Genomic DNA, 24506 nt, shown 5'->3' with positions numbered 1-24506 from the left:
TCTCTTGCACCCATCTCTGGGTCATGTACACTTACCACCGCTGACCTCCCCTCCCATGCTTACTTGCAAGCTGTTATCAACACCCCCCTGACGTGCCTATTTCAAAGCCATCCTTGCCAGGTTGGCCAGCCTCTTGGTGACGTTGCTCTTACTCTGCTTTGTCAAACAGGTCCCGTCTTTCACTAACAATCCTCCTTCCTTAAAGAGGGACCCATGGTTGTAAAAGCCAAAGCTGTGTGTGATACTTAAAGGGAAAAACTTCCTAGTACAAGTAGTCTAAGACAAATCAGGATGAAAGTGGTTTACTGGTTTGTTAAAGACACCTGACAATCAGTTAATTATACATTCAGGGTCAATATCAGTAATACAAGAGATAAATAGTCCTGGACACAAAATGTTAATAAACACCTGCAAATTTCTAAGCACCTTTCTTTAACTAATTCTAAAACTTTCTAGTCCCCTCTCCCCACCATGGTTATATGCAACCCCCACACCAGCTGTGCAGGCTCCCCTGGGTGAACACCCTTCCTGCAGGAGACAAGGCTGCCCCAGCTTTGTGTGCACCCCTGCTGCTCCCAACACCCCACTGATGCACCCCCCAGCAAGGAGGTGTTGCTGCACCCCAGGGTGGGGGCCCTGTGTGCTGCCTCTGCTCTGCCAGCCCACTGCTGGGTGCAGGCTGCTCCTGGCACCCCATGCAGAGGCTGCGCCGCCTGGCCTGGGCAGGGGTCGGGGTGCCCCGGCGGACACTGCCAGCAGGGACAGACCCCCTGTGACAGCTGCTGCTTCCTCTCCACCATCTCTCCTCGCTGTCGCAATTGTTTGTGCTTCTTGCCAAGGTCACTCCTTTGTTTCAAAGGAGTAATTGTAATTCCTCAGTTAATGTTTGATACAGCTAATGGTCATCTTCCTCTTCAGTATGATGAGTTTTGGGCAAATGACTCTCTCAGGCAGTTCTGCGGTTTTGGTGCACCTTGCTGGTATTAACAACTGCTGTTGTCACAGGTGACAGAACAGCTGAGGGGGGAAGGCACCTCTGGAGATCCTTTAGGGGAGCCCACTGCTCAAAGCAGGGTCAGCTGCAGCAGGTTCCTCAGGACTGTGTCCAGTCTCTGAGGACGGAGACTCCATGACCTCTCAGGGCAACCTGTTCAGGCGTTTGACCATCCTCATGGTGAATTTTTTTTTTCTGCAGTGGCTGCTTTGCCAAGGGTGGTGAATGGTTTATTGCATATTTAAATTGATAAATAGGTTACGTGAAAAAGAATAAATGAAATTAGTTTTAAATAATCATAACAACCATTAACTTAAATTAGAACATGTCACATCATGCCTAAATTGTGCTTTACTTGTTCTCTTTTAGGTAAAATTTGAGAAAAAATTGTAGTTTCAAGAAATCTGTACCTTTTAATTAAAAGAAAAGAACCTCTAAAAGTTTACTAACTAATCTGATTCAGCCCTGTAAAATGTGAATGCTTTTATGTGGCTAGTAAAAGGAATTGGTGTATGTTACAACTGAGGATAGCAACAGGAAAACATGGCATTCTTTTTTTTTTTCCTCTTATTATTCTGCACTAGGAATAGAATTGAGTTAAACGTAATGACCTTGCCGTGATAAATGTGTTCTCAAATGAAGGTCAAAAAGAACAAAAATTAGTTCTGATCAGGAAATACAGAGCCTAAAGCCAATCAGGAGGATATATGGTTTAACATTTTACATTTTCAGGGAAGGGGTTCAGGGAAGAAGCATGGTATCTCTGTGTGTATTTAATGTCGCTGACTTTAATCAATGCTAGAAGCTAAACAGCTATAGCACTTTCCCCTTTTTACCATCAGTGAATTAATCTTCGCTACAATAACAACTAAACCAAAGTGTATGCTAGTCCTGAAATTACACAAGGAGAGAGGGTGAAATAGAGAGGCTGTATGAAAATTGCATGTCAGCACTCTGTAGTTCTGTTCATCCACTGGCTGGTGTCTGCCCCAGCTCCCTTGTAGCCTGTGTGGGTAAATCTTCTACCCCTGTGCTGGAGGGAGACGTCAAGTGCCTGGAGCTCAGTATGGAGCTGAAACATGGCCAGCACGCATGCGAGGACTCCGTATCTGGTGAGTACTGCTGCATCCCACGGCTAAGATGTGCCCAGGGCTAGGCAGAGCCCAGACCAATAATTACCTAATAGAATTTGTACTTCCTAAAGAAATCACGAATGAAATTCTCATGAGATCCCACCGCTGTGGTGCTGACAAGGTTAAAATTCAGGACCCCCTTTTCTCTACTGGTGTGCTCTGATTACTGTGCATGGCCCTTCTGCACACAACTCAAAGCAGAAAAAAAAGCAGTGGGAACATCACACGTTATGAATTATCAGCTTCAAGTGAGCACTCTGCATACTTTGAAGTGTTGCTTCATTAGTTCGGTTTTTGTTGTGTTGTCTTTCTTGCCTTGTGGCTGTTGCCATCCTTTTCCCTAAGACAGCAAGCCAAAAATTTTACTCTGGCTCTTCAGTAATAGTTGAAGCAATTTAGCTAACTGCCAATCTCATATAGCTGATTCCCCCCACACCCACACATACACACACAAAAAAAAAAACCACAGAAGATAAAAAAAAGGCAGAGGATGTTTACAGATGTCATGAACAAAAAGAAAAAGAAAAAAAGAAAAGGCATTGTCCGTGCTTCATTTGGATCAAACTTACTCCAGCCACTTACAAACCTCACTTCTTCATTTAACAAACCAATGGCATATGTCATAGAGAAAGTCAGAATAGTTGTTTGTAATGCTTTGAATACCATGGAAACACTTCTGTGATGCTCTAAAAAAGATATACTTGGTATTTCAGACTAGTATTTATGATTGTAGACCTAGTTCAAAACTATAGTCAATAAAGACCAGGATCAATTTCTGCATATGTGCCTGTAGAGAACAGCTAGAAAATCTAAATTCTTGTTGATGACGTTAGTACAAAAGTGTCTAATTTTATTTTTTTAATTATCCTTCTGATTCTTAATGCTTTTCACTTCAGCTATACTAAAATAACTAACCTAGCCCTGAAAAAGAGACTCGAGTGTATTCATTATGTTCCACCTGCAAATTAAGTCAAACCTTCAAAGTTTTTTTGCTTTTAAGACTTTCTATGCTTTATTAATTCATTAATTCTGTTTGTGGCCTTGAAAATGTATTCCATATTGATATGCTAACTTTTTTGTCTAAGTTCATCTATGGAAAATGTGTATATTGCACACTTCATCGCTGCAGAGAAGCAAGTTGTGGAACGTGTAGCAGAGTGCACGAGTCTTCAGTGTGACACTGCATAATTCTGTTTTCTTCATAATCATGTTTTCAGCTCATGAAGAAGAACAAAGTCCTAATGTAGGCAATGCTTAGTAAAATTTAATCTGGATTAATTTATCCTCCTCTTTGTTGTTTAATTCTAGTTCAAACTACTGCTGTGTTTCTTATTCTGACTTATTTGTTGGGCTCTTATAATCGTACTTAAAATTTTCTGAGGTTAAGATAAGGATAGTTAGGTATGTTAAACTTAAAAAGTATGAAATAAAGAAATACGAAAATTACTGAGAATTGTGCTAGAAAATAAATATTTGTATTTTTATATACATATATAATTATATTAAATATTTATGAAAGAGAGATTCATGAGATGAGTGGATCAGGGTTCTCAGGCTGCTTTGTGAAATTGGAAGCGAGAGGAGCATGCTGAGAATGATTGCTTCCAGCGTCTGGTAGAATAAAAGGGTTTGGAAACCAAAGCCATCATGAGGAATCTTAGTGCTAATGGTAAACTGAAGGAGCACATTGCAGGAATCGTGGAGAAACCTTTTTTAGAATCATACAGGAGCAGTGGGTTATCTTCTGGGTATCTAGAAATTAAGTAACTTGTTTAGTGTTTTTGTCCCCATAAAACCGATGCAGCTTTGAGGGAAAGCCAAGCTCAGGGTTGTTCTGAGTTAGCTTCTGTGTCAGTCTCTTAAGTAGGTGCTGAGCATGTTTCTTGACAAAGACAGGCTTTGGGCAAGGTCAGACATGAATTTAACACATATCACATAGTAAAATTTCTAGTCGCTCTAGAGGTTTCAGCAACATAGGAGTTCATAATTTAATCCAGATGTTAGTCTGATTAGATGAATTGATGAACTGATGAATTTGTGCCTAACTGTTCAGCTTCTGTTTCTTATAGGACGAAGATATTCTCTTAATAGGATATTTCCATTGTAGAGTCCCAATTCAGCTGCACTTAAATTAATAGATATATTAGTTACCAAATGTAAGTTTGAGCAGCAGTGCTAATAATGATGTACCAGACACCTCAAAATTCATGCATCTGGGTTAAAAAAATCTGTCTTAGATTTGTAGTATCACAAGTGACCTCTGTCCCCTCTGCACTCTTTCTTCATAAGTCATGCTGGCTAGAAACTTCTTTATGAAGATAAAAGACTTTCCTGGAACAGCAGAATTGGAGTTTTAAGAAAAAACAAGTACTGCAAAGAATTGTAAAATTGCTTGGTTTGTCAACATGAGACCAATAGACAAACACTAATAGATCAGGCTGTATGACTAATTCTTTCTTTTTGATCTCTCTGCTGATTTGAAGGTTAGTAAAGAGAAATCATATGCACAAATAATTAAAAAAATTAAAGAGAGAATCTATTTTTAAATAAGCAAACATAAATAAAACCTTTCCTTTTCAGAAAAGAACCTAAAGAACGTTTATAGGGGAATAAAGAATACAGTAAGTCTGAAACTGGTATGGCATTGAAGTGTGTCCAAACAACTTAATAACATGGTTCCTCTCTTTTACAGTGTCTGTTACATGACTAGGTAGCTGCCTGCCTTTTTTCAACAGTAGTGAGTTGGGTTTTGTTACAAGCAGAAGATAATATTCAGTAACCAAAAAGGAAAAAAGGCTGTTGTAATGCAATACTGTGAATATTGCTATCAGGATACACATTTTTTCTCTTGATGTTTGTTAGGTGTATTGCTGCTGGCATACTACAACCTTGGCTTGTCTCATACTGTGATATTCTTTGTGTGATTATCTCTTTGAGAGTAAAAAAAAAAAAAATGGGAGAGAGAGAACTGCATGTCATACCTATGGATAGGCCTTTCTGGTATGATGAGTAAATATTGCTACAGGCTTATTTATCATTCCTTTAATTTGTTTGTAGGTGGGTGGTATATTAGTCCTGTTTGCCGCTTGCTGTTTTAACAGTATGTTATTTTAAAATTCTCATTTGCTGTAGCTAATATTTAAATTAATTAGTATTCCGTATGACAGCAAATGTATCTAATGACGAGCAAGAGGATTTAAAAGGATTAATAGAAACTTGCAGTGTTTTATTTCCTTAAACAATGTCAACTTAGACACGTTTTGCATTAGAGTTACTGCACCTGAAGTTATATGTGTTTTATATACATGCAGCATAACTCACCCCTGGAACAGGTCGTACTAACATAGCTTTAATCCTTACATTTCTTGATTCGAGTCATGCACCAGTAATCTGTTCTCTTGACCCATTCGCTTGAGTGACTGCTCTCTCTTTCCAGAACCAAAGTTTGCTGAACTGATAAAAAGATTTAGCTTTTAAACAAGTGTCGTAAGAGCTACAGCTGTAGGTTGCAGAAAAACAAACTTCCATGTAGTTCAAGTTCCAGCTTTGCCTGTTTTAAATCCTAGATGTGGCCAGCCTTAAGCGCAAGCATCTGAAGTGGTTGCTTGGGGTCCCATGACTTGGTCCGTTCCCACTGCTGCTCCTTCCCCACTTTTTACTGAGTTTTAGCTGCACTGCAGCAATTGCCCCCTGCAGAGAGGCCTGTACCCGGAGCAGCCGATCTGCATTATATCGCTCTTAGGTGATGTTGCAGTTTCTACGTCTGCTTTGTTTTATGCTGGGCTGCGCTTTGGACTATTGCAGGGCATGCCATTATTTTGTGAGGAAAAGTGGGATCCTAAATGATTCTATGATTCTATGAGAGGAGAGGAGTCTTCAGTATTTTGGAGGTGGGGTCGTGGTGCCTAGGATTGGGAATGTGGGAATGCTGTAGGAAGGTAGGGATGGTCAGCAGTGCAGGGGCCTCAGTTTGGAGAGCTGGTATGGATTGGGAGGTTGGAGTCAGCGGAGTCAAAGGATCGACATCTGGCTTGGGTAAGCATGGGGCATGCAGTAGGAGATGGAGGCTGTAGATAGATAGTTACTTGGATTCTGAGGTTGTAGAGCACTGGTGAACCAAATTTTTAATACTCAATAAAAATATTGTAAGATGCTCATTAATGTTGCTTGGAGGCAAGCAACTTTGTTTAAGGCTGGCTCTGACACTAAGCATTTTCTTTGGCATGCATAACATAAATACTAGAGTAGCTACTAAACAGATAATTTAATAGACCTTAATTTTGCAGCTTTATTTTCATTCTTTGGCTGAACCGGAATGTCGGAGGATGGAACATACAAGTTTTCACATGGCAAGAGGTTTGTAAAGGCAGCTGGCCAGGAGAAATGACTTAATTTGTAAATTGTAAAAATGTACAGACTGAAGAACATGGAAATTCTATTTTTAAATAAATGATGAGGATAAATAGCCTTCAAAAACATCAAGCTGTATGAGGAAAAAGATATCTTGTAGCAATAGTATAACACTTAAGAAATAAAATTTCTTGATACTCACAGAAGTTCAGTGATTCATACCCGCATTAGAATAGAGTTTTAGCTTTCTGTTGTGATAGTGAAGGTGTTCAGCTTCCTGGACTGTGGCTTGTAGGTGTTAAACTGCTATTGGAAGCCACTTCAAAGAGATTTATAGAGATATCATTTGCCTTACTTCATTTTCACATCCAGAGGTTACATTCTTACTTTTGCATGCTACCATGAAGTCAATCTCCGATTTGTGAATTCTGTATGGTAGTAGGATTTCTTGAAGTATCTACTGCTTTCCTTTAACATAATGATATTTACTGCTGCTTAGGTCTGTGAAGTGGATTTATTTCAAGGCACACATTTTTGCCATGGGCAGTAAACTGTTCTTGTGTATATGGAGTCAAACTTTTGTCTTCGTAAATATGGAATTATATCAATTCCTGAGCAGCACTTCTCACTAAAATGAAAACTTGCGTCATACGACCTAAAGCGTGAAGCAGAAAAGATCCTTTAAAAATAAAAAGAAATTCTGTATTATTTAATACTGAAGGTTCAAATGTATCCTCCTTCCACACCTGCTTTTGGATGGAGGGACCAGGAATTGTGAAGATGGAAACCACCGATGCCAGAAGGGAATGTTCGGCAAATCTGAGACCATATTATCTGCAATTAGCAAGGGAAATTTGTTTATTTGTCATGGGAATCAAATTACTTCTGTGTAGTATCGTAGAGACAAGTGTTCATCCAGGACTGGGATAACTTCCTTTTTTTTTATGGTCCATATCATTTACCAATTTCATTCTGGTCTTGTGCTTTTCTACACTTGATTTCTAAGGAATTTTCCGGATCTTTTCTACCTATCTAAATATGACACAGTGGGTTCCTGCTTCAGGACTGGGATTGCTGTATGTAAATAATAACATTTTTTCCCATTGTGTAGCTGAAGTGAAGTTCCAGGGCCAGGAATCCCTTCATTAAGATTGCTTCAACCAACACATGGATAAAGGGACATAAGCTTAACTTTTCTTTCTTGGCTTTCTGGAATATGTTATTTAAAACACCTAATTTATATAAGATAACTAATGGAATATTTAGGGTGCAAAATGTGCAAGGCCTCCCTTTCCCCATAACTATATTCATACTACCTTAGAATGATTTATCAGAGAAAAATGGGGGGGGAAAAAAGATATAAAAAGAATGTTAAATCTTGTAGGTTTAGTGGTAGGGAAATAAAAGGTTAAGTACAAAGAGGTGGTGTAAGAGCTGAAAGCGAGTATAGAGGCAAGGGCGATGTGAATTTAAGTTTTGAATTTTGAAAGTCTTTTTTCTTCCAATCGTGATCTTCCCTTTTTAACTATTACGAAGAAAGAGTGACACGTATACACACAAGCGCAGAATTAGAATTTAGTCCACGAAGCAGATAAAAATGGTTTCTCACTATATTTGCTAGAAATCTTGTGATATCTGTCAGTGAAACAGCATATCTGAGAACAGAATTTGGATTGGACAGTTAAATTTTGTATTAATATAATTTAAATTTTCACATCTTTCTTCTTTCATGCAATGTTTGTTTCCTCATTTTAGAAAGCATTGTTTAGATACAGTCTAAAAAAGATTTTAAATACCACATGATAACAAGGAAGGTGAATAAGGTATTTTCATGCTTGATTATGCTCCAGTTATAAAAAAAAATACGAAACAGACAGCTGTTATAACAGTACTGCATTGCCCCTCTTGAATTTCAGCGTGCCCAAAATTTGAAAAGGTATTCCTTTCTAGGAACATTTCCAGACCTGTTAGTGAAGTAGTGAATTGGCATGACAGATACGTGGGAATGTCAGACATTAGAGAAAGACACAGTAAGAGAGATTAGACTGGAATTTAGGAGTGCTCCTGTCAGGAATGAGCTTTCCACTAATGTGTTTGTAATATTTAGCAGTAGTTAGCTCTTTCCAGTCCAAGATTTTCAGAAGAACAAGAGTGCCAGCCATGAGCTGGCCCAGCAGTTCAGTATTCTAGATCATGTGCAATGCATATCTAGTGTATTTTACCAACATTAGTTAGCAATGTTCACAGCTGGAATAAGATTACGGTGTCAGGGAAATTATATTATATGACATGAATTAACTGTAATAAGTGTACTCTTCCCACAGAATTTTAGTTAGTATCTCCTTCAATTTTTTGTTTAACAAGACCAGATGTCTTTAAAGCTTTGTGTATTTCTTTTATGTGTCTATACCTATGTTTTAAAAAAAAAGTAACTGTTTTCTATGTATTTGTGTATTGCGTATTTCTGTTTTGTAGTAATCAATGTAATTATCTCTTTCTCTAGGGGTTGATCTCCAGGTTTGTACTTCTAAAAATCCAACATGCTGTACCAAAAAGATGGAAGAAAGGTATCAGGCTGCAGCAAAGCAAGAGATACAGCAAGTGCTTCAGACATCGAGCGCTACGTTAAAATTTTTAGTATCTCGTAATGCAGCTGCTTTTCAAGGTAAAGCTTTCTGGTTTTTATTTCCAAACTTGTTCATACTTTTCTTGATTTTCATCTTTCATTAGTTTATGCATGTAATAAAAGTTATCTGTTAATTTTTAGCTTCTCCCTATGCTTTTATGCTTTCAAAGAAGGAGTATTAAATCATGCAGGTGATTAGAAACTGCATTGCTTTTGGAATTCGTGACTTTTAAAAAATGATATTTGAGAAAAAGTAAAAAATTGCTTTGATTTAAATTGTAAATTTAAATTCCTCTTGAACTTCTTTAATTTAGATGATACTAAAATGCAAAATTACTGCCCGGAGTGCTACAAAAGAGAGATTTTGTTATATCAGTATTTCCGCCCATCATGTTCTTTGTCTTGTTCTAATAGAAATACTTGGGTAGTTTGTTTTTGAGGTTCATTTTTGGGTTCTAGTTTTGTAAGCTTTTGAGTTTCTAAAAAAACCCTACCTGAGTTTCTAAAAATAATTTAAAAAAAAAGGGAGGTTGAGTGACAGTTGTTCCAATGCACCATAGGAAGCTATCTGATAAATTAAGAGTTATCTAGGCTGATGGTGAGATTGCCTTTTAGCAATTACTCTGCATACTATACAGTTTTCTCTGAATTAATAAGGCATAAGTTAATGCAGAAATTGGTTAGGAGCTGGGAAGATGTGAGAAATAGTGGCAATATGAGGTTGTATGTGATAGAAAGGGATATAGAGTTCACATGTGTTGAGGACAAAGCCCTACAGTCTTGTCATTTGTCTATTAATGTGTAGTTATGGCCTTAATGACCACGTGGTTGGACAGGATAAGATGGTAACTTCATGCAGGCTCACGAAGTTGTCCTTCTGGTGACTCTCTTGTTTTTAACCTGTGAGGCTAAAATGGTTAGCAGAACAAAAACAACTGCCTGGGGTCATAAAATGAGCAGCAAAGTTGACTGGGGTCCTAAAGCCTTCCCTTTATGAAATTTAGGCTGTCTAATGCTAAAAACAAGTTGCAGTTGCTCTCTACTTTCTGGGAATATTGCCATTTAGCCTGCCTAACACAGCTGTCCATGGGTGTCACGGTCGGGAGATCATTGGTAAAATGTGCAAAGAAATGTCTCCCTCCCTCTTTTCTGCCTTTGTTCTTCATTCCAACTTCTGTATATTAGCTCTCTTTTTTGCACCATAATAGTACAATATGTTGTACTGCTTTGCTGACCTAGGGCTGTAGGCTCTGTAGAGCTCAGTAACCAACTGTACTTTCCTTAAGTGAGGGCTGTACTCTCTGCCTTGGTGTTTTAACACCTCCTCCTTTCCCCCATCCCCAGAAAAAACCCAAAACAACAATGCACAAAAAAACCCTTAGGTATCTAGATAACATACTTGTGCAATCCCAGGATTTCTCAGTCTTCACAAGAATGGGATTTAAGTGACATTTAAGTGAAGTTAAGTGAAATCAGGACCCAGAAACTACATTTCTATTGCTTTTATGTCCTGAGGGCTCAGTCAGTGGGGTGTTTTCAGAGTGCGTGCAGTGTACATCTCCCCCGTAGGTGAGTTCTCTCTGAAAGACAGGGATACACACATGCCTTTGAGGAGAAATGGTTGTGCTTTCCTTGGGTACAATCTGAGCAGTTATTCAGGGTGTGGGTCCTAGGCCCTTCTCAGCTTGTAAAGATTAAAATTCTGTCACCTGCCAGTCCAGGGGGATGCCCTAAACACCAGTTCAGAGGCTAATGTGGGACATACGCACTTTTCACTTTTCCAGTAATGCCATTTTAGAGTGTAGAAAGGAATTCAAGAAGCGCTGACTCAAAGAAAGGAGCCTGCCTCTGTAGCCTGGTGATGATACATCCTCCCTATAGAGGGATGGTTTCAGAACTGCTTGAGAATTACAGTTTTTCATTTTTTTGGTGAAACACGCGTGAACAGTTCTTGTTGCAAGAATGCAAGCCATCCTTCCCAAATATGTAGCCTAACACTAATTACTTCTCCCACTGGCTTTCTTTCATCATTTGCTTTTAAATAAATATTTTTCAAAGCATATACTTTAAAGTATATATATTTTATATACCTTATACACTTCATATATTTTTGAGGTACATGCTTTAGTACTTTTGTCTTTAATTTCCTTTTATGTAAAGAAGTATTGGGACCAGTTCTGTTTAGTATCTTTATCAGTGATCTGGACAAGGGGATCGAGTGCACCCTCAGTAAGTTTGCAGACGACACCAAGTTGGGTGGAAGTATTGACCTGCTCGAGGATAGAAAGGCTTAAGGCTCTACAGGGGGATCTGGACAGGCTGCATCAATGGGCTGAGGCAGATTGTATGAGGTTCAACAAGGCCAAGTGCCGGGTCCTGCACTTGGGTCACAACAACCCCATGCAGCGCTACAGGCTTGGGGAAGAGTGGCTGGAAAGCTGCCTGTCAGAAAAGGACCTGGGGGTGCTGGTCGACAGCTGGCTGAATATGAGCCAGCAGTGTGCCCAGGTGGCCAAGAAGGCCAATGGCATCCTGGCCTGTATCAGAAATAGTGTGGCCAGCAGGAGTAGGGAAGTGATCGTGCCCCTGTACTCGGCACTGGTGAAGCTGCACCTCGACTACTGTGTTCAGTTTTGGGCCCCTCACTCCAAGAAGGACGTCGAGGTGCTGGAGCGTGTCCAGTGAAGGGCAACGAGGCTGGCGAGGGGTCTGGAGAACAAGTCTTATGAGGAGCGGCTGAGGGAACTGGGGTTGTTTAGCCTGGAGAAAAGGAGGCTGAGGGGAGACCTCATCGCTCTCTACAACTACCTGAAAGGAGGTTGTAGCGAGGTGGGTGTGGGTCTCTTCTCCCAAGTAACAAGCGATAGGACGAGAGGAAATGGCCTCAAGTTGTGCCAGGGGAGGTTTATATTGGATATTAGGAAATATTTCTTCACCGAAAGAGTTGTCAAGCACTGGAACAGGCTGCCCAGGGGAGTGGTTGAGTCACCATCCCTGGAGGTATTCAAAAGACGTGTAGATGTGGTGCTTAGACATGGTTTAGTGGTGGACTTGGTAGTGCAAGCTTAACGGTTGGACTCGATGATCTTAAAGGTCTTTTCCAATCTAAATGATTCTATGATTCTAAGTATAATTGAGAGAGAATATTCTGTGGATTATGTATTATTTAGATTTATAACCTTGTTTAACCTTGAAGTAGTTATTTGTGGAAAAACATGCTGTTGAGCATGCCACTCATTTTTGAAGAATTGGTACCGTTGCTAACTAAAATTCAAGCTAAATGATTTCAGATTCAGGAACCATAAAAAGATGCTGCTGATGTTTTTTGGGTTTGAACTCGAGGAACATAATAAGACATTATACCTGGTCTGAATTCAGTTTTGACCCTGCTTTGAGCAGGAATTTGGACTGGAGACCTGCTGAAGGTCCTTTCCAATCTGAATTACTGTATGACAGGGTGTCTATCTCAGCATTCACTACCAAATCTTTAGGCATTCCCTTTAGGTTTAGCTGAGGCTGGGCTGTGCAGCTAGGAGTGTGATTACCTCTTCTGCTACTTTGGCAACTGGACAGACATCTCAGCAGTTATGCAGAAGGCGTGAAGGGGATTGTTGGGGTGTGTACAGAGGGGAGCAGGTGTCGTGGACTTTGTCACTGTTGTCACCTGCCTCTTTTTGAAGTCTGTTGAGGTTGGATGCCTTGGCCTAAAAGAGGTGGACTGGATCCAAACACAATAAATAGCTAATGTTTTCTCTCCGTTTCTTACATATTCAGTAGAGGGAGGTAGGCAGTTAAAATAAGTGATCTGTATCTGCCTCTGGAGGTCTTCAGAGGTGTGTTTTCTTTCTGTATTACATACAGTCTAGAGATCCTGAGTACTTCAGGATGACTAAGTACTAAGTACTTTAGGATGACTGTGTTTGTGAAATGAGACATCTGTCTGCCTATCTGTCTACCTATTAACTGTATGTGTGTGCATGTATCTTTATGCGAGAGTAAATATAGATATATATTGACATATCTTTGTCACCTTCTAATGTTTGTTAAAATCCTGTGGTTCTGTATTGTGGTAAGTGCTGCCTGCTGACAGTAACTGTCTATTGACAACTTTCAAATGTTGCAAAAATTCCATGTCTCTTAGGACATGTCAAGCTACATGGTGCAAATTGCACCACTTGTGTACTGCTTCCTAGCAAGTACTGTTACAGTTTTTTCCTTACATTTCAGGGTGTTTCAGAGCGTGTATTTTCTTTTTCACTGTGATTCTTGTTTCTTTTTAATACCTTTGAGGAGTGGTAAGGGAACAGAAGGATAGGTAAGAGTGAATTTAAATGAGATATTAATCTGGTAGGTGGGAGATATATTACAGAGAGCAAGAGATCATTCTTCCCTTGGGAAAGGTGACTAGAGAACTTAAGCTGTATGACAATCATGTTTCAAGACAGTTATTTTGATAGGGTAACATTCTTGCACAGCTCTGCATTTTTAGTATTTATTATCTTAATAATAACTGAAAAAAAGATTGTGAATGCTGTACAGGGATTGCCATAACATCTCCATTCTAGTGGTAACCATAAAAACAAATGCTTTTTTAACCTTTATTTTATATGCTGTACACCTATATATACACACACACACACACACACACACACTCCTTTTGCACAGTTCTAGATGTTACTCAAAGTTCACGCAGACCCTTGTCTATACCTCCAAACACACACACACACACACACACACACACACTCCTTTTGCACAGTTCTAGATGTTACTCAAAGTTCACGCAGACCCTTGTCTATACCTCCAAACAAAAGAGGAACAAGCACCACGAGGGTCAACCCTTGTATAGTCACAATGCAGTGGCAGTTTTTGTGTAGGAAAAAAAAAAACCCTACGATTTGTAACAACTTGGAGAGGAATTGAATAGTCATCTAAGAATCTGGTGATTTTGAGTGGGATGGAGCTCTCTGCAACAGAATAGCAGATCTTGTGTCACTTCACTATTTTTTCACACAGAGAGCTCATAACCCTTTAAAAAGTGGCAATGTGTGACACAGAGTGAGGTAGCAGCTTGTCTGGTTGAATGGGAAATTTAGAGATAATAATTAGGTTGTAGAGTCTGAAAGCAAACGGACTTTTCTTTGTGCTACTGCATTTGGCAACTCCAGTACTGTACAACTGATTTAAAAATATGGAACTGTGAATGATTTATGAATGTGGCAACCTGTCACCAAAACAGTGGACTTGGCAAGTATGCTTCTGTAAGAAAGAGGTAATAAACTGCATTCTTCAATACAGCATTTTCTGACACTTTCACTACTATGTAGGAAAACTCTTAATGCTTTTGTGATGTAAGTTCTGGAGTATTTTCAGTCAGGTTTTCCTAATGCAGTTTCATGATGTTCTGTGAAATTATTACTACACAATAGATCAGTGTCCACTTTATCCTAGACCAGACTTAAGTGAAGTCAAACTGTTATATCATACTGTTTCAGGTCACAGTACAATTACTACCTTTAAATATGATAAAGTTGTAGTCAGTAGCTAAAATAAATTGTGTGAACTAGAAAATGTGTTGAAATCTTCTGAGCTGCTTTCTCTGGTAGCATGGTAAGCCATAAGAAATAACGGAATATCTGTTCATCCTTGTGAAACTAAATCTGCCCTGGCACTGATTCAATTGTTTTCCATTTGTGAAGTTTTCTGAAGAATGATTTGAAGATCGGCAAGAGCTGCTGTATCTCACTTACAGTTTCAAATGATACGTTGCCCTCTAGATCATTTGCAATGCGAAAGAACTGCTTCGAAGTTCCAACATTTTCTTCTTTCTCGGCTCCATAATCCTTTTGATTTTAAGTGTGATATAAATAAGCTAAAATCCAAAAACCTGTGAATCCCAACTTCTCTTAACTAAATGAAACTGAATGATTCTATTAAAAGTCAAAAAAGTGGACAGGCTAAGAGACCTGACTGTCACTTGTTATACTTAGGGATGAGGGTCTCAAAAATGTCTCTGGTTCACCAGAGTTGTGCTCCTCGTTCTCTGTTGCTCTGCAGACCTTCCCCACAGCTACGATCGTGTTCCCCTATGGACTGAGGAAGCAGGGAATTTTAATAACACAGGAAAACGGTTATACCCACTGGTTGGTCTAAGGAGCAGAGCTGTTATACAAACCTTATTAACTTCAGCAATCATCTATTCAGATGGTATTTTGATTCCTTTATAATACAAAAGCAGGATAAATAGTATGCTAATATAACTTAGAATTGGACCCAGTACGTCTATATATACGTAAAACACAGCATTAAGGGGCTGTTGTAAGTGCAGAAATCTGGAGATTTAGATTAATACTTAAAATTTCATTATTAATCCTGAGTTTTATTTCTGTATTGCAAGCAAGTCTTTTATCAATCTAGAGGGATTTACTTCCATTGTATCTCATTCTTATCTTTTAGATACTGATTTGCATACATGTATGCTGTGCTACAGGCATTCCTGGGGTGTATATACACAGGGATTTAATGGGCTTCTGTAATAACAGTTTTCACCACATCAGTCTTTTCTTAAATTGTACTTTTTTAATGTGCACTTGTGCTCATGGATTCTTGTCTCAGCCTATGTTTATTTACCATCACTTAATTATTTCTCCTAGTTGCAATAATACCTGAGCTGCAATTAAGCTGACGTAGGTGCACTGTTCAGACTCGCATACTCGGTGAATACTAAGATTTTTTCATAATCATATTTTTGTTAGTATCCAGCTAACTACTATTTTGGTTTGTGTCTGTGTAACACAGTGATCAGTGTAGACGTATGCTAATTTAGAATTTTTATACTCTATGTAGTGCTCATAAATTAGAAAAAAACTGTGAAGTACAAATTTAAAGCATCATTCCCTTGGGAGCAGTGGCTATAGAAAGTTTTCATTTTCACAGAACTGTTGATGCCTCCTTCCTGCTTATTCTGAGAATTTTGGGAAGCTGATTTGCTGGCAAAAGGTAGGAGTTTGAAAGAAGACAACTCTGAACAGAAGAAGGCAGTGTGAAGTTGGTAGTTTAGAATGAATGTTTAGTGTTGTTTCAAAGATAGCATTTTTTGTAGCCTTTTACATTTCCAAGATTTCTAAGTACATGTGGAAAAGTTTTCATTTAGTATTTTTATTATCTCCATTAAGAAAATGAAAAAGCATCAGCAAGTCAAGTCTTGTTGGAAGAACTTAAAAAAATCTTGACAAGTTGGAGGCAAAGTGTGAAAAACATGTTCAGCAGGAGCAAATGCAAGGTCCTACATTTAAGGGACATTAAGGGACATCCTGTTAAGTGGAAGACATAACAGGATGGGGCATAACTTGGAATGGATCTGTTCTGTTTCCATGTCCAGAGGTCTTAGAAACAAGCTGGACAAGACAACACCTGCCATATGTTGTAGATATGACTGATTCTGCTTTGGGGCCAGGGGATAGATTAGACTGCTCAACAGGCTTTTCTCAACTCTATGACAGGCTTAAAATACGATTTACAAAGAAAGGTTAAAGGAGTTGAATGTTTTAACTAGTTTTAAGCTTAATCTATGGGTGCTATGATCTGACAAAAAAGGGTTTGTTAATTTCTTTCCAAGAAGATAACACAGTTCTCTACTATAACATAACGGGATTGTCTACTTCAGCCATAAAGATGCTTGCAGATGGGTTTAAATTTAGAATACTCTATTTCAGTATTAAAAGAACATGAATTTGTTCAAAACTTTGTACATGAAATATGATTTCATTATTTGTTATTCTTACAGTGGAACTGTTGTGTATAGAGCTACTAAATCTGTACGCTGTCACTTGAATAGACATTTAGTAATTACAGTGTTATGAACTACATATTCCACATGGGAAATTCAAGGAATTTTGCAGTTTTTATAATATAGAAAGTCTTATTTTTAGCCCCATTTTTTTCAAATTGCATCTCAGTGAACCTGGCATACTGCTTAGGAGAAATGGATCTACTTCATTTTCAAAGGCTTTGTGAGAGGTAAAAACAATTTTCTTTCCCAGCAAAAATGAACTAAATTTGTATGGTTTTAGGTGGCATTTTTAAAGATAGATGCATTTACATCTAAAGCAGGTAAATCTAATTGCATTATAAGTGACATTTTGAATTAGAAAACCATCTTGTCAAAACAGCAAATAGGAAGAGTGAGGGAGGGTAGAATTGCATCAAATGGGACTTAATCAAATAAGCATTAGAATACGTTATTACAAAATTTAACAAACCAATACTGACTTTTTCCTGTAAATAACTACACCTGTACTTTAAAAAGTAGATGATGAGTAATAAAGTGAGAATTAAACTAGGAAATCTGCAAAAAAAGAACTGAACAGCAAACAAAAACCTGGAAGGAGAATTTTGCTCCTGTGGAGAAAAAAAATCTGAAGTTATTGCTAGACACCATAGGGCATGTCAAACAGCACTAGAAACCTATGGTTAGGCAGCTGAACTGAGCCCAGTGTCACCCTTGACTACAATGAAAGCTTGGACACTTAAACTTCAAATATTTAGATATCTACACTGAGGTGTCTGAAGCTGTGCCCCGATGCCTATATTATACACACCAAAGTAATAGCCCTCAGAAGTTCCCTACTCTCTGAAACCTTACAGCCACCCTGTCTAATGTAGCTCAAGGGTGTGAGTAAGGTCTGGGAACACAAGCAGGTTACTGAGCAATAAGCTAATATTTGAGTTTCCAGCCTGTCAGCTACTTAGAGGTGATTGCTTTTATCCTGAAGTAAAGGAAAGCTGGCTTATTGCTCAGAGTGAACTACTTCCCTCCTGCCAGAGAGGTAGAAATGTGCAAGTAGATTCTGTACACGGAATGTGAAACCTACTGTTCACCCCTTTGCTTATCATGTGGCAATTTGCTTATATGAAAAATAGGAAGCGATTATCTACTTTTCTTTCTGTTCTTTTTCTGGAATGAAGCAGAAAGGTATGTCTGTCTCATGTCATGAAGTAGGTGACAGTGATTTTAACAGTGGTAATGAAACAAACCTTTACTAATATTAAACAGGTCATCAGCAGGCGCAGGTAACTGTACTTTGAGTCTTGAAAGAGCTATTGGTGCAAGTATTGTCAATTTTTAATAAATCTACAAATCTGAGCTTGCATTAAGGGCTTGAACTTAGGTCTGTGCAGACTAGAGGAGTGCCGTGATAGAGATCTGCTGATCCTGGAGTTCCAGAAGAGAACGTTTTCTATTCACTCCGTAAGTGCATTTAAAATGCATATGCATAGCAGTTCACAATACAGAATGCTACAGATTTTCTGTAGCTAGGCTGCATAGCCATTTAGCACATGTAGAGTAGCCATTTATATAGGATTTTTGGATAGTATCTAAAAATACAGCAGATTACTGAGGAGAGATGACTGTTTTCTGGGTTATTTATTTTGCAGTGTATAACTCTTAATCTTCCCTGTTGCAGCTATTCTGGTCTGTATAGCTACTTAATATTCATTGGGACAGAAGCAAAGTGAAAAATTAGCTCTGTAGTTCAGTGGTTAGGGTACTCATCTGCAACAAAGGAAGGTTGCACGTTGCTGCTCCAGTGAGTAGTTTTAATTATTTGTATAATCTATAAATATAGTCTGCACTGGCATAGTTTCACCTGCCAGGCCTGAATCACTTTAGAACAAGTGTTTTTTCAAGGCATGTGTGAACTCTGGGCTGGATACACATCCAGTTTTCCATATCTCATCAATTTTGTTGTTGCCCTTTTCAATGGATCCTGTACGGTCACCAGGACTTTAAAAAGAAGGGATTATGTGCTGAATGGGAGCCAATTAACTGCTCTTAAAGAATAAAGAGGGATGCATGTAGATTCCAATGGATGTTCCCCTCCACTACCACTACTGTGATAGCTGTGGGCTGGCTGCTTGTTTTGAATGAGAGAAACTTGTGCAAAGTATAGCATAGATATTCTGCAGGATCAGGCTTATTAGGTGGCTGAGAAAATTTCTTTCAAATCAAATTAATGTGTTATTTTTATACTGGAGTATAGCATGTCTTTGTTTTGTGCTTGTGTAAAATGCAGTATGTATGTATAAATATATGTATTTATTGTTAGATATCTAAAAATAATTAAATATTTGAAGTATTCCTTGTTCTTTATGTTGTACCTACAAGGTCTTTGTGATTTGTAAAATGGGATAATGTAGTTATAATTTGCAAGGTTTGTAGATGTACAGAATGGGACTAGAAATTTTAAGTTATAGTATGGCTTTGCATTGTGCTCCCATTATGTCATGGCAATTTTAAACCTAAGTAGTTTGTAAGCTAATTTTCTTGCTTTTGCCTAACACAGTTTTAACCTCATGTTATTTTAAACAAATTGCTGGTAAAGTAAAATACCTGATTATCACCAATCAGTATTTAGTTTTGTCACTCCTGATTATGTTACTTAAAAGCTGCAAGCAAGAATCCTGTAAGCAAAGTAAGGCCTCGTTCAACTATATTAAAATTCTATTTACATTTTAATTTGCTTTCTGCTGTGTGACTGTGTTATACTGAAGCTATTACCTGGCTCAGTGGTCCCCACAGACCATTTCCCTTTCTCATTCTGATTTTATTGTAAATGATTGTCAGCATAGTAGAGGAAACTGCAAACTCAATTTTGATCAGTCCCATGAGGGACTCGATTCTTCATGACTTATTCTTGTTGTTTTAAAAATAAATTGAAATAGCCATCTAATTTAAGGGTTTCCTTCAGAGTAGAGGATTAAAATCTGTAATTTCTTTTATGCAAGGGCTTTTCTGTTATTGCGTTATTAGGTAGAAGTTAATATTTAAGGAAATTTTGTAGTGATTACCCCCTTGGGAAAGATTTAGTTCTTCGTTTAATATTTCCATTTTATATTTAATGGTTCGTTAAGCTGGCTTTTTTTTTCTTTTACACCTGGTGATCATAAACCTGCTGTTTTCTTTTAAAGATAATGTTTTCTTGAGTGTTTATTATAATTTAAGATTTAAATACAGCCCTTCCTGCACTCACTGCACTTAGTCCTTACTGTGAAAACAGATTAATGACCCCTTTGGTTTAAAGAACTTTAATTTTGCTTCCTCTCTCTGTGCTGTGTTACTGTGAGACAAAATAGCCAAGAACGTGGAAGATGAAATAGTGCGAAGTTAGAAGGGGACCATGAGGAGGAGAGAAGGTAACTGCGTAAGAACAAAAAAGGTTAGTGATATAGTGCAGTGTGACCCTCCCAGAGGCAAAGGTGTTAACAGTAAATCACTGGGATGAGATTTAGGGCTTGATTCAGCTGCACAACAGGCATCCATCTAGTGCTGGTTTAGCTGTCATAAGGTGTCCTGTCTGTCCTCCAGGCCTGCCTCTACAGAGAGGTGCTGGTCCTGTTTGTCCTCTGTCATATCTGCTGATCCCGTGGAGGATGTCCTGCATAACCTCGAGAAAAGCAAATGGCACTATATTTTCAGCAAAAGATTCAAGTTCACTCTTTCAGACTGTAGTTGTCCACGTCTAGTGTCTACATGTGAGGTGGGGCTTTTGGTCCCATAATGCTCAAAGGAGATAAGATCAAATACGTCTATTTTAAATTGAGTTAAGTAACTCCGATGACTACACCTACATTAACAGTGTACAGTTTTTACTTACATAAACTGTATATAGTGTATATTTATATTTTAAAAGTAAGGGACTAAGTTATATTAAAGCCTTAGACAATGTCACCATTACAGAACAGTCACTGGAGCCTGAGGGGGAAAAGGAAAAAGAAATTGCGAATCAAATTGCTGCTCTTCAGGAACATCACACTTTTTGAATTAGATACAGAACAGACAAGGTAGTAGGGCGAAAAATAATCGTGATCGTAGGTTTGTTCTTGCTTCTAACTACAGATTTGCTTCCCTAGCTGAAGTAGTTCTTCGATACTCAGCTTCCCTCCCTGCAGTTGCTATGGTGCCTAATGCAACTGGAACAGGAGCATACTGTCAAGCAGATTTGGGAAGATGCACCCAGGCTCAAGCTTTTTGCATATCTTCTTAAAACTCAGCTCCTTTTATAAAACCAATCAAGAGCACTTGTATTAGTTACATAAAATAATTAAAAATATCTATGTCAATTGAAGATCTTGAAAAAATATCCAAGCATCAGCTTATGTCTGTGTACTGATCAAAACAATCAACTGGGGGATGGATTAAAAAACAAATAAACCAGAAATGAATAAATCCTAAAATCCCAAACCTTAGAGAAGTAATGAGAGAAGTATAGAATTAGGGTGTTAGGAAGAAAGAAGGAGAAGAAAGGGGGAAATAGGTGTGGTCTTTTTCATTTCTTGTTTTCTATAGAACTTTACACCCTCAGTTCCCTCATCTGCACAATGTAACCATAACCAGGGTGTTAGGAAGAAAGAAGGAGAAGAAAGGGGGAAATAGGTGTGGTCTTTTTCATTTCTTGTTTTCTATAGAACTTTACACCCTCAGTTCCCTCATCTGCACAATGTACAACCATAACCAACAGTCCTTTCTTGAAGACATTACAACCTAAAATGAGACGTAAGTATTGGAAAGGAAGGGGGAAGTCAAAGACAGTATTAAGAAATCAGTGTATCCGATTAATCAGCTGGTTACCATAGAGAATCTGGAAAGTTTCTGCTCTTCAAATGAGGACACTACTATTTATGTAACCTGAAGAAAAGAAAATCTGATTGTGTTGTAGAAACCATGATTCCTCTCTTCTCTGCACCATCTACCTTTAAATTTCAGTGAAACGCATTACCGCTAGAAGCTGTAAGTAGTTCCCTAACTTGGTCCATTTACATGCAAGTATCTACTGAAACAGTGAAAGACAGACAACTATGGCATCTTCTCACTGTGTATGTTGAGAATTCAGAACAAGTGATAGTTTTTTTTACTTATCATTTAAAAATGTAAAATCTCATACAGTGTGTGAACAGTGTTACAACCTTTTCCGGAAAAATTAAAATAAAAATTCTTAAGACCAAAAAAAGTCTATTTGATGTTCTAGCAAAATGAAGTAAGAAAAACATTCTAAATAGAGCATGTCAAGTTTAAGTCAAAGTATAAGTGGTTTCTCAAAAAAAGCTAACCTGCTTCTGTTCCCATAATAATATAGGAAAAAGTAAAAGTGGTTACCCTGACTCAAAACTTCAGAGTTTGTACAAATTCTGGGGAAAAACATGTGCTGTTTCGCTCTACAGCACTGCATCTAGCTTTTCCATTGCCTTAAACTTCAGAAGTCATTCCTATCTATTTAATATGGAGATGCAATGCTAGTGGCATTCTTTTGCTGTCACTTTGTGTCCACTTTCACAGAGTAAATACTCAGTTATCTGAAGGATATGAATCCAGTCGATGTGAGCTATTAAGTAAATCTACACTGGTAAATGCATCTTCTAAGCAGGGTGATCTCTGGCCATGAGGAGGTACCCAGCTTGGTTGAGGTGTGTGTGCAATATCCAGGCATAAGCAGTATCTAGGCCAGTGCTTCCACGGTGGACTAACCACATCCATGTGCATAGGATTGAGCTGTACCATTTGCTGCCCTTATGCTCTGCAACATGTGATTATTGTCACAGGTTTTCTTTTTCGCTTGAGGATGTCTGAAATAACGATGGTAACCCATCAGAGTATTGTTTTTAGAGCATGGCATCAAATGTAGGTGTTGCATGCCCTTGGGTGTGGTGTTGGGGCAAATGGTGGTGCTTGAGTGGCAAAGGCTGCTGGAACAGTGATGATGGTGAACTGTATAGGCTGGAGGGAGCCAAACTCATCTATACTGCTTTTTAGTCCCAGGTCCCTGGAGTGAAATGGGGTTTTGTTTCAGTGGGTACAAGTTGGCTCACATCAATCTTAGGAGCAAACTGGCATTTAGACCATACAGATGATCGGGGTAGATAGGAATGAACTGGGGAGCTAACTTGCTTGGCCTTGTATACATAGCTATACTCTGATTGATTAGTCTTCCAGGAAACTTTTGACAAAGTCCCATCAACAAAGGTATTTAGTAGACAAGATAAACAAGATAAAAGATAAAATGCTGGTATGACTGAATAACGGGGGAGGGGGGGCGGGGGAGAACAAGTTAACAAAAAAGTATGGGAAGAAATGGTTGATTCTTACCTCCCTCCCTTGGAGGGAGGTCACCAAAGCGTTCTTCAAGGGTGTGTGCTGTTCAACATAGAGCAAAAAAAAAATCTGGAAGAAGGAAAGAAAAGTAAAGCAATGCTTATGATCATAAGTTATACAGGGTAATACAGAAGAGAGCCAAATACAAAAAGTTGCAGAAAGGCTTTACAAGACTGGCTAAACAGGAATTAAAATGGCAAACAAAATCCAGTAAAATTACATGTCAGGTGATATATATGGGGAAAATAAATCCTGTTTCTTATGTAAAATGATAGTCTCTGAGTTGACCAGTAATAAGATCTTGTGATTGCGAGAGGTAATTCTGTGAAAAATGCAGCTGGATGCTCTATAGCAGTTAAAAAAGCAAATAGCATATTAGGAACTGTTAGAAAAGGAACAGATAGCAAAACAGGAACCCTTGTGTGTTCTTACATAAATCCATGTTTTCCTGCATTTTGAATACCATGTGCAGTAGACTACTGACATAGGCTTTGGAATCCCTTGTCACTGAAGCTTTCTAACTTCTTAACAGAAAAATCCCTCAACATCATCTGTCAGGAAAGTTATAGTTGTCGTTTATCCTTTCTTGGGGAAGAATGAGAGATTTGATGACTTCTCAGAGTCTTCAATCTGTGTATTTCGTTCTGGGATTTTATTTTTATAGCTTATCAGTAGCTACAGTATTCCGGGTACTAAAGAGTTCTTTAATAACTGAAGCCGTAACAACAGCCACTGTCTGGGAGCTCAAACCCAACCCCCCCCCCCCCAGCCACTGTCTGGGAGCTCAGCCAGATGGACTCAGATGAGAAATAAGCCATAAATTTTAATAGTCAAGGTGATTAGCCACTGGAACAGGCTAACTATGGGTATGATAGAATATCAACCCCATCTCAAGTTCTTCAGTTCTGGTTTAGCATCAGCTTTTGAAAATGTGCTGTAATCAAATGCCAGCAACTGCCCTATTTTGTAAATAAATATTTTGCAGGCCCAAGGTGCGTTACAGCAGTCAGATTCTACAATCCTACTCCAGTCTTAAAAATGGTGAGTGTGAATGTATGAAGGCATTCATTGTAGTACAGTCTGGCACTGGAATGGTTCCTCGAAAGATGAATAATGTCAATTTAATCAGAAAACTGAATCCAGTCTACCCCAAACACATCCCCCCACAGTTTTCTTCCTCATGCAGAGAGTTAGAATCATAGAATCATAGAATCATTGAGGTTGGAAAAGACCTCTAAGATCATCGAGTCCAACCGT

At 38.5% G+C, this 24506-nt stretch overlaps 1 protein-coding gene across 1 annotated transcript in view; it reads left to right on the top strand.

Moving 5' to 3' along the window:
* Positions 1 to 8988: 8988 nt before the first annotated feature.
* The window catches only part of GPC5 (glypican 5), an 807080-nt gene continuing 791562 nt past the window's right edge, over positions 8989 to 24506 (top strand). Inside the window, exon 1 of the mRNA XM_019471856.1 lies at positions 8989 to 9142. Within this exon, the coding sequence (XP_019327401.1) occupies positions 9034 to 9142 (109 nt within the window). The 5' untranslated portion in view covers positions 8989 to 9033. The remainder of the gene's footprint in view (positions 9143 to 24506) is intronic.

This window comes from Aptenodytes forsteri, unplaced genomic scaffold (assembly GCF_000699145.1).
Source record: "Aptenodytes forsteri isolate BGI_AS27 unplaced genomic scaffold, ASM69914v1 Scaffold32, whole genome shotgun sequence".
Classification (NCBI taxonomy): Eukaryota; Metazoa; Chordata; class Aves; order Sphenisciformes; family Spheniscidae; genus Aptenodytes; species Aptenodytes forsteri.
The sequence above is the reverse complement of the archived record's forward strand: the minus strand, read 5'-3'. Positions and strand labels throughout refer to the sequence as shown.